The following is an 11,761-nucleotide window of genomic DNA, read 5'->3' as shown; positions in this document are numbered from 1 at the left end:
TTGTAGGTACTGGAATTGTGATATTTTGGAGGAGGATACATGTATTGTAAGTACTGGTGTTGGGATACTTTGGGGGAGAATACATGTATTGTAAGTACTTGTCTTATGATACTTTGGAGGAGGGTATATGTATTGTAAGTCCTGGTATTGTGATACATTGGAGGAGGGTACATGCATTGTAAGTACTGGCATTGTGATACATTGGAGGAGAATACATGTATTGTAAGTACTGGTATTGTGATACATTGGAGGAAGGTACATGTTGTAGGTACTGGAATTGTGATATTTTGGAGGAGGATACATGTATTGTAAGTCCTGGTATTGTGATACATTGGAGGAGAGGATACATGTATTGTAAGTACTGGTATTGTAATACTTTGGAGGAGGGTACATGCATTGTAAGTACTTGTATTGTGATACTTTGGAGAAGGGTACATGTATTTTTAATACTGGTATTGTGATACTTTGGAAGAGGATACATGTATTGTAAGTTCTGGTATTGTGATACTTTGGAGGAGGGTACCTGTGAGCTGAAAATGATTCATGCTATACAATACACTTCAATTGTTAAATTTCAAAATTTGAGAGTTAACCTGAAGATGTTCGGAATTAATCCTTCTGTTAATAAATTTTGTTGTTACAGATACACAAAAGAAGGCCTGAAAATCCCCCAGAAGTCCCCAAACAGACTCCCAACAGACCCCCAATACACCGCATTACAGTCGTTCTTCATACTACACATCAATGCAACAGATCCTGGCCAATCGCTGATGCTGGGACAATATCCCATCCGACAAAAAGGCATAGAAAAGTGCCCCAGCCATAGAGAAAACCCTCTGGTATTTGTGTGTCAGGATTGTAAAACATTAATATGTGCTACTTGTAGCATCACTTCACACAAAGAACACATAGACAGTTTCCTTGAAATTACAAAAGTTGCAAACACACAGAGACATGAATTACAAGATTTTATTTATGACACAGAAATCGTCAAGATTCCCAAACTTAAAGGAGAAATAACTTCTGCCAGAACAATTTTTTCACAATATCACCAAAAATACGAATTTCTGAAGACATTAAAAAACAGAGAGACAGCAGTAAACTGGAAATAGACACAATATCGGAGAATTACTTAGCAACATGTGACAAGATGGAAAAGGGGACCACAGACCTCCTTCAGACTCACATCACAAACCTGGAGGACAGGTTGGACACTTTGGTGAAACTCTCATCAGAGTGTAAAGAGGCCCTCCAGACAGGCACTGCTGTACTTTTGTATGACTCGGTATCAGAAATCAAGGACATGGACTTAGATATTCCACAGACACCTAACATAGACATGGCAGAGTTTACTCCAGATAACAACAGACAAAGTCACCTGGAGCAGGTCATGGGGAAAATGAAGACTCCTACTGACCATCTCTGGACAGGATCAGCAGAGTGGTCACTCCAAACAAGGTCCAGTTGTGAGACCAAACCGTCCAAATCTACAGAGACGGGTCAAGCCTCCACTGGAACAGTTCCGTACAAACTTTGTGACAGTCCATCTGTCATATCTCAGTTCTTATACCCAACTGGTATCTCATCAGTCTGTCCTTTACCTGATGGACGTGCATGGCTGTGTGATTATAACACAAACACAGTAAAACTCATCAACTACAAAGGTAACTTTTTCAAGAACAAACCTAAAGTCATACAGAAGATACAACACAACAGTAACATCAGAAACATCAGTCTGAACCCCACCACAGGTCGTCTGTGGTTCTGTTGTATTACTGAGAGGACTATCTATGAAGTATCTACATCTACACCAGTCACAAGGTTTACTACGGAGGATGACCCACACAGTCTGTGTGTGACCAGGGAGGGTCTGGTAGTGGTGGGTACAGGGGGTAAACAGGGGAACAAGGTGATGATGTACACAACAGACGGCCAGGTGTTACACACAGCCACTGTGGAGGGGTCAGGGGAGGGGGGAGTAATGTCCATCACACAGTGTGGTATTACAGGTAACATAGCTGCAGTGAGTAGTAAACTAATCAGTGGAGACTATAGTGATCCAGACAACTACAGGCGTCACATCATTGTGTACAACCAAACACTCCAGTCCCTGGTCCACTACCGGGGAGAGGGGATACAGGCAGTCACACCAGACACGTTTAATCCATTAACAGTTGTATATGACAGTAAGGGTAATATTGTTATTGCTGACATGGCAAGGAACACAATAGAAATGATAAGTGGAGCAGGGAAGTACATAAAAACACTTAACACAAACAAAGGACCACAGAGAACAGTAGGTATACAGAAGGATGATGTGTTGTGGTCACGCTTAGAGTTAGATACAGGAGAGAGGGCATTCACACTTCTCAAGTATTACAGTGACTGAGGAATGACTAAACCTGGAGTGATGATACAAAAAGGACATTAATTTTAACATTGAACTTTGTTATCATGATCTTATACACTTGACCAACACTTGAGGAATTAATGTAAACATGTCACAGGTTTATTGTTTACAGATTTTGTAATTAGTTTCTGTTTTGAAGTGTTGTTCCAAAATAATGTCATCATCAATTTCCCCAAAAACCATGCTGGAACATCAGGTCCATTTGTTTAGGTGTGAAATATGTTCTTTTCAATATTCAAGAAAAATGTCATTGATTTCAAAAACCAGCATATGCATATGTTTAGGTTTGAAAGTTAAGAAGATGCCTCACAAATATCAGTAAAGAAATTACTATGTATGCCATGTAAGTTGTGTGACAGTAAGTGACCACAAAGATGTTTTATGTTGTTTTTATTGTTACCATTGTAAATCCTTTGTTCTATTTTACATCAATGCTACTGTAATCCACTGATATTTCCTGTGATTCATGTTTTCACATTAATTGGTAAGGGGAGGCAATCATGAGTACAAGTATCTAGGCTAAGTGTAAATAGTATGATCATCACACTTCAAGGACTCAAGCAACTAAATAATTAAATATACGCTGTTTCACTTTTTCAACTTCTTTTTTTAGAAATATGGAATTCATAGCTTACACATTTCTTATCTTAGTACTGATATATCTTTTTTTATTTTACTGAATTTTTATTTTATAACATGTTTACCAGTGAATTGTAATAAGTAGACATTTTACCAGCATATTTTTAAGTGTTGTTTTTCACAGTAAAATTGAACTGACCAATCAGAGAGCAGGATTTAAAGAAAAATAACAAAATGTAATATAATTGTGATTTTATAATCAATTAGACTATCAATTCATCTTTTAGTTTGAAACATCATTGAAACTAACAAGTTCTTTCAACAGCTGTTGTTTATAAGTTTCTTTCTAACAAAGAGAGAATTAAGAACTATATTATTTGTCAATGTTATTTAACTTTAAATCAATAATATAATAAACTTGTTTAAACAGTTTCCAAATTGTCTTTTTTAATTTAGCTTTGGTTTTTATCTCACCATCATCAGATGGTAGGCTGTTCAAATCGCCTCCTCGTCTGTGGTCTATCCTTGGTTATTGTTATCACTGTTTCTCAAAAAGCGCTGACAACATCTTTCCTAAATTTCAAATGAAACTTCCCCTTTGTACTCAGTTGTGAATTTAATGTTAAGACTGATCAGAAAAACAAGATGGCTGTGGGGCAGCCATCTTTGAATTTGAAAGTTCAAGGTTGTTAAACATCGTTATTTCTAAAGAATAATTTTCATTTTGAGATTGATTGGAAAAACAAGACGGCTGTTAGGTAGCCATCTTGGATTTTGACAGTTCAAAGTATGTTATAAGACCACACTTTGAAAGGACACTCTCAAACCCATCTATCAGTTACAAAATTTGATTTAAAAGTTACCACAAGACACATTTACTGGTTATAGCAGATTATCAATTTGCCAAATAAGAGAAAAAAAGAGAAGAGTTCAACTTAAGGTAAAACTAATGAAGATCTTAGGATGGTTGGTGCCAAGATACCTCTGGGATTTCCTGTTTTTTGAAGTAGGTCAAAATACAAGTAAAATTTGGAGAGAACGTAAATCTAAAAAAGGCATTGAGAAAATCACTGCCTGCCTTACCTAAAAGGGATGTTTCCGTGGGAGGAGGCCTAGGACCCCAGGCCGTACTCACATGACACCTACAAGTTTGGACTGAGTTGTTAATTCATGTAGATTATTGATCGCGCTGAAAAACAAATATGACAAAAAAAAATGATTGTTATTAATTTAAACAATGTTACACCATAAAAAATCGCCAGACTTAATACATGTTTGCCCGCAGAATTCATAATGGAGTTTTCTGTTGAAAAAATAAACAAACCAAGAATTTTATGTTTTTCTTTTCTCTGTACTTTACATATTTCAAATGTTATTTGACTAGCTTGTTTGTAGAAACATCGCAAACTTGCTAACTTGAGTTTCAGCCAAGCACTGGATCCTTTGAACTACATTTAATTACAATAGCTTCATTTTCCAGGGATCAACCATGGTCTCAAACTGTTACTGTTGTTACTTTTCAGATGCAGCATGTTGAAATGGCTGAACAGGATCAACGAAAAATTGGCCAAGATGTTGTTCCCAGACGTTTGATTATACTGAACAATAGACTTTTTCTTTCTAAATATGAACGCCTGATTTATATGCAAGACATTTGATATTTCCAACCAATAATCAAAAGAGCATGCATATGTTTTGACCCATTACTTTACATAACCAGAGGGATCTTGGCGCCCACCATTGTACAATCTTCATTAGTTCTTTGTCAGTTCGATCTTTTCTCTAATCTGTTTGATCGAGACATGCTAACAGTAACTGCACCTTGAAGTAACTTTTGATCTAAACTTAATACTGCTGTGTATAAAAGACAACCTTCAAAGTGAGTTTGTCATTTCACATATTTACTAGTACAGTACTTAATGTGAAAGAAATTAATAGAATCAATCATTGCACTATGAGAAAGATCTGTTAAGTTCTTCCTTTAGCCATTTTGTTTTTATGATCAGTCTCAAAATGTAACATGCACAACGAGGGATCAAGGGGAACCTACATATCAACTTTGAAAGACCCCTCAAGTTATTCCTGAGAAATAGGACTAACAAACCTTCAAAGTTCAAAAATCGAAGATGGCTGTCGGTCGGCCATTTTGTTTATCTAATCAGTTACAAAAGTAAACATAAACAAATAGAATTTGAGAAAGAACCCTCCAAGAATTGTTTCCTGGAAAATAGCACTAACAACCCTTTACTGTCAAAATCAAAGATTTGTTCATCCGATCAGTCTCATAAGAAAATATGCATAACTGCATACCAAGGGGAACCTACATACAAAATTAAGAAAGATCTCTCCAGTATACTTCCTGAGTAAAAGCCATAACAAACCTTCACTGCCAAAATCCAAGATGGCTGCCTGTCTGCCATTTTTTTTATCTGATCAGACACAAAAGCAAATATGCACAACTATATAGGATCTAGGGGAACCTATACATATAAGATTTGAGACAAAGAACTAATGAACTAATTTTAATGTCGGCCATGTTGTTTATCCGATCAGTCTCAAAAGTTGCTCTGCACAACAAGGGACCAAGGGGAACCTACATATAAAATTTGAGAAAGATCCATCTGGTACTTCCTGAGAAATAGTGATAACAAGAATTGTTTAAGAACAGACCATGGACGCAGGAATCTGATTGGGGGCTAAAAATAAATAAGCAGCTAATTTTTTAGTGACAGCATTGTATAGAACATGTAGACAGGACAAGATAATTAAAAAATCACTCTTTCTTGTCAATAATATGTGCAGAACATTTTTCTTTTAAATTCCATGACATAATGTGGATAAACTACCGCTATCTGTCAAGAAAAAATTACAACAGTAATTAATCTTAATTCTCATCACCTTAATTATTTTGAAGGTAAGTTTATGATCTACATTTTGTATTAAGGATGTATTCCTTTCCTCATAAGTATGCAGTATTCCCGTCTTCATTGTTGTTGGAGTTCACATGCCACAGTTGATTCATAACCGCATAGGTGATTCTAAGCATAAGGATGTTCTCGACAGTCGTGTCCTGCTGACCAATAGACTATTTGAGAAAGTTTTTGACCCGAGAGGATACGAAAAAATATTATGTTCGTCATCATAAACTGGACCCTACCTACAAGTAAGGGATTATATCGCCTACCATACAAATAACATGTCTACATCGTTGGTGACCTGCGTGTGATCCTAATTCAGGATTTGACAGAAAAATTAATGACAACTGCCAAATGCAGTGCCGGAAATTTTATCGTTTTTTTATGGTGGTTAACGATATACTTTCCCGTTATTGACAGGAGCATCCTAATCTCTCAATTTTTTTATCATTAAATTTCCTTTTATTTACAGTCACATCCCTACACTCCAACCTATGTTGTTTGGTTCGATATTCAAGAGCTTCCCCCAAACATTGTGATCTAAATGTCGATTGGTGACGGATAGACTTACAACACAGTGTTTCCTATATCCAGGTGATGAAGACTAAGGCCAAATTTTATTGTCGCCATAATTATCTCATTTAAAAATATGTTATTTCTTCATGTAATAGATGGAGGTCGATAATTTTCTCAGTTTGAGGGTGTGACATAGATCTACAAAGCGGGTGTCATCAATTCTTTTAGTGCATTTTCAAGAGTATTCAGGTGAACCTTTCCTTTGTGAGTTTGAATGATTGTATTGTTTAATTTACACCTCAATATTTTCTAGCTGTTTTCTTGTAAGATACATACATGTGAGGTATATTTGTTTTTCTATTTTACTCAACTTTGTACCAATTCAATATTAACCAGTTTCTCCAAAAAAACCAGACCAATATTATACAAAAATTATTCTTTATTAATGAAAGTAACATAAAAATTATTCTTTATTAATGAAAGTAACAAGAAAACTGCATTATGACATTTGTTACATTTGAATTAGCAGCAGTTATTCTAGTAGTATATCATGATCGATTATACATGAAAAAGTAGCCTTCCTGCACTACAATGTACTACAGTAAACTCTTAACGAGTCAATGGGATAACTGATAAAATGTCCTTTAGAACAGTTTGAAAGATATCTTCCTTTTTGCTTGTTCCATCAAGGAATGCTGAAAAAAATACAATGGGTCAATATTATTTTCATCAGCAAACATCAAATAGTTACAATATTGCATTATGCACGGCAAAGGTTGCTGTGTTGTATTGTTTTTCGATTTTACTTCAATTTGTTGCTAGCGTTTAAATAATAATGGTACATGTACATTGTTCGTATCACCAATATGGTAAGACAGACAGAAAAAGCACAGGATTGGGAATGCATTATATTTTGAAAATTTAGTTCTACAGTAAGACAAGATAGGGTGCATTAAAATAAAATTGGCAAAAACCTGTTGCAATTAACTTCTCATGTTCATAAACTTGCAGCAATGAAGTCAGTTTTATGTTAAACTGGAATATAATTATACCATATATTAGAAACATGAATATAATGGCCAACAAATTCCTAAATAGTCCACGTGTTTGCTGCAAGGTGATGTGAGATTCTATTCTTAAAGAACATAAATGATGGGCACATATATAGCATCAGACTTTCAGCAGCATGAAAATAGTTTATAATCTGGTGAATAAGAGAACAAAACACCAGCAATGGAATCAATTGCCCTTTAAACTAATGACGGAGATACTCACTGATATCAGACTGGTCCTTTATTTCCTCCCGGCTCTCCAAATAGGCTGGCCATACAATCTGATCAAAATAGCCAGGAACATCCGGGGGCTCATAATTCCTTTCACTACAGTAAAATTAGACAGGTTTGTCACTAAATATATATCACTACTTTGGTTAAGAATGGAGGGCCTGTATCAGATTCATAATGGACTGTTACACAACCCTCACTGGGACTATTGTAGAAACATTTCTACAGAGTTGGTCAGTATGTCTAATGTCTGAGTTATCATATAAGAAAGTTTAAAAGGTGTTTAACTCATTCACCCCTGAGATTTCAAAATAAACTATTCCAACCTTTGAATTCAAATACTAATAATCATATTCAATATATATACGAAAAATACCCTGCCAAAGTCGAAACAAACTTCCTTACTTAAAGATTTTGTGCTTTATTTCATTAATTTAGTTGAATAAGATAGGACTTTTTGCTGTTAAAAACGCTGAGAATAAAACCTCCCTTTTTTTAACCCAATTTCCTTAAATGATTGTAAAACTCACAGATTGGTCTCCGAGTTCAAATGTGTCTTAAGGGGTGAATGAATTAAAGGATAAGGTAAGCAACATTGGATACATGTAACCAAAAATTAACAGCTGCAATCGTGGCTTAATTAAGCTATAATCGACAAATTTGGAGTCAGATGATCTAACTAACTACAAAACTGTACTACACACTTTCTTCAGAATAGACATTTATGTATAAATTGATTAACTGTTTAATCAGGGATGTGTAGTACACATCCCTGGTTTAATTCAATACTTGATTTAATAATCTTGAAAGTAATTTATAGTGATTTTACCTTCTTCTACTCCTGCACACAGTCTGGCTTACATTCAGAAAATATCTTTTGCTGAATAACTCATTAAGTGGTCTGAAAAACACCAAAGTAAAACATGATATGATAGATAGAGGTACATACATTGCTACATTCGTCATCTGACCTTAACGTGCTATCCTGATGCCCTTTGGCATTTTTGTGTCAAAGTAAGTTGTGTTAAATATCTGATTTACTTGTACATCTAATCAATATGTCAAACTATTGTTCCAAATTAGATTTGTTAAAATGTACCTGTAGTTGTACAAAAGAAAACCATCCACCAGGAGCACAGAAATACTGTCGCCACCTGGTGAATGTGTGTCTCTGACCCACTGCTGAATATCACGCACAAGTCTTTCCATCTCAAGGGCTTTCATTTCTGCAAAATATAATATGAAGTATTTGATCAAATGACATCATCTATACAGCATATATACACACAGGTAATAGACACAACATATCCTATGCCTATATTCTAATATGTATTACTAATTACATATTAGAATATAGGCATAGGATATGTTGTGTCTATTACCTGTGTATATACATATATACATTATGTATATATAAATAAATAAAAAAATAATAAAATATAACGATAGACTTGAAAATTAGAGGTCGGTCATTACATCTTATTTTTCCTATACTTACTCACTTCACATGGCTTTTTTTTTTTTTTTTTATCTTTTCAAGAATATGGGGAACGAACATGTGTTAGATGAACATCGTATAACAAAATAAGAAGGGAGATAATCCAAATATAAGGTCATTCAACTAAAATACTTTAAATTCAATATTGAAAAAGACATAATCAAACAACAGCAGAATTATTACACATACCGTCCCAATTCTCATGATTCAATTCTGGAATCCAAGTCAGTCTTTCATCCCCTGGTTCCTGAATTAAAATATTATATTTGTTTACTTGTTGAAAACTTGTGACTTTCTGTTTATTTTTGTCTTGGATTCTATTACCGAATTCAAAGATAAATCCTTTATAATTAAATAAATGTATGAATTCTTCGGGGGAAAATCATTGCCTATGTGATGAATAAATAAAAGAATTAAAAGACTGATTGATTTGTGGAGGTATTAATACATGTGTAGATTTCAATTGCCATTGATTATATCAGCTCCTATGATATTTATTACAGCAGAGTTATCGGTTAAACTTAAGCGTTAATCAACCAGTTGATTAGTACCTACAGCAGGTTGCATAATTAATTTTTTCAACAAACCAGGTAGTAATCGTCTTGATGAATAGCAGAGCAATTGGGTAAAGCAGACACAAGCTGTTCGACCAAAGTAGATTTACCACTATTAGTAGCTCTGCAAGGAAAAATGGAGCATGCACAAAAATGTTATGAACATTAATACAGAGCTAGAAACAGATGAGATTTTATTGGTAAAGTTGGATCTCTGCAGCTTATATTTTTTATATTCCTTATCACCGATATTTTTTATTTGCTACATCCACATGAATATTGAACATCCACTTGCACGAGAAGTGCCTCTGTTGGCCAGAGTTCAGTGTGAAAAAATAAGTGTATACAATACATATATAACATATATATGTACAATAATCTAACAAAATAAAACAGATTTCATTTCAATACCAAACATACTTGAACAGGACAGATTTCCACTGAAGCTTCATAAATCTTACATTACCTAGCACGAGGCATGTCAAATTGTGGAAAGGTGTAATTTCCATCCAAACAGATTGTAGAATAAGCATAATTATTTTAACTAACATACTTTTTATTTCTGGAGAATTGTCTAAAAACAGGCATACTAGTAAATTAATTTCATGAGTAAATTAAGCCTGCAAGGTTTTGAAATTTTGTTTTAAGAACAACAATTAAAGGCATCACAGGTGATATAAATCCCCCTCGCATTCACACATTGTGTGCCATATGTATGAGGAAATGAATAGCAAATTCAATGATGTAACGATAACTGCTCTAGTGACTGCATCTGTTCAAAGAATTGTCAAGGCAAACAATTGTATCAAGTTTCACAAAATTTTGTTCAGGAATTGAATGAAGTCGCTAGAGCTATGACAAAGTTTTTCCAAAAACAATTACAGTGACCTTGACCTTCAATGCAGTTACCCGAAATGCAAACTTGCTCAAGGTATTGTCATACCAAATACTATTATGAAGTTTCATGAAATTCTGTTGAGAGATGAAGTTGCTAGAGCATGACAAAGAGTGTAACATAGGCATACATGTACGTACGCATGGGAAGAATCCTATATCCCCTCAAACTTTTGTTGTGAGGGGATAAAACATGTTTTCATCATAACAAAGTTACTATTTAAATCACATGAATCCTGAATTTGTACATGAAGTCATATTTTAATAGTTTAAAAGTACATTTGTACATGCATCTACGTTTAGGTAAGCTGTGTAATGACTCTTGTTTTAATTCTCCTCTCTTATCCCCCATTGACACATACACACACTATAGAAAATATAGATAATAGAATTGTTGAAAGACATGCAGGATGATGAAAAGGAGTAGGCCAAACAAGTAAAAGAAAACTTGAAATAAATAAAAGAAAACTTGTCATATATAAATCAACAAGAGGCCCAATGGGCCTGCATCGCTCACCTGTTATTAATCTAACACTTGTAATCTTAAGATTTCATAAGAACCTATTAAAAGATTTAAACATATGACGCCTCTGACCTTGATTGTCGAACAAGGACATTAGGTTGAAAGTGGATCAAGGTCATTCATTTGAACTAACATGGTAATCCTTCATCCCAGCATGCTACAGGCCCAATTTCAGTACCCTGGCCCTTTTGCTTATTGAAAAGAAGTCGCTTGAAGATTTTACGACATTTGACCCCTGTGACCTTGAAAGTTGGTCAAGGTCATTCAGTTGAACAAACTTGATAGTCCTTCATCCCAGCATGCTACAGGCCCAATATCAGTACCCTGGGCCTTTTGGTTATTGAGAAGAAGTTGTTTGAAGATTTTAAGACATCTGACCCCAGTGACCTTGAAAGTGGGTCAATGTCATTCATTTAAACAAACTTGGTAGCCCTTCATCCCAGCATGCTACAGGCCCAATATCAGTACCCTGGGCCTTTTGGTTATTGAGAAGAAGTCGTTTGAAGATTTTATGACATTTGACCCCTTTGACCTTTGAAAGTTGGTCAAGGTCATTCATTTGAACTAACTTGGTAATCCTTCATCCCAG

At 34.8% G+C, this 11,761-nt stretch overlaps 1 protein-coding gene across 1 annotated transcript in view; it reads right to left on the bottom strand.

Annotated features, from left to right (window-relative positions):
• Positions 1-6,841: 6,841 nt before the first annotated feature.
• Positions 6,842-11,761, bottom strand: part of LOC110445706 (nicotinamide riboside kinase 2-like) — an 8,077-nt gene continuing 3,157 nt past the window's right edge. The window contains exons 2-7 of the mRNA XM_021490480.1: positions 9,789-9,879; positions 9,391-9,448; positions 8,803-8,929; positions 8,533-8,604; positions 7,696-7,799; positions 6,842-7,115 (exon numbers count right to left, since the gene is read on the bottom strand). Coding sequence (XP_021346155.1) covers positions 7,030-7,115; positions 7,696-7,799; positions 8,533-8,604; positions 8,803-8,929; positions 9,391-9,448; positions 9,789-9,879 — 538 coding nt within the window. The 3' untranslated portion in view covers positions 6,842-7,029. The remainder of the gene's footprint in view (positions 7,116-7,695; positions 7,800-8,532; positions 8,605-8,802; positions 8,930-9,390; positions 9,449-9,788; positions 9,880-11,761) is intronic.

This window comes from Mizuhopecten yessoensis, unplaced genomic scaffold, assembly GCF_002113885.1.
Source record: "Mizuhopecten yessoensis strain PY_sf001 unplaced genomic scaffold, ASM211388v2 scaffold2329, whole genome shotgun sequence".
Lineage (NCBI taxonomy): Eukaryota > Metazoa > Mollusca > Bivalvia > Pectinida > Pectinidae > Mizuhopecten > Mizuhopecten yessoensis.
This window is presented reverse-complemented; position numbering and strand designations above follow the sequence as displayed.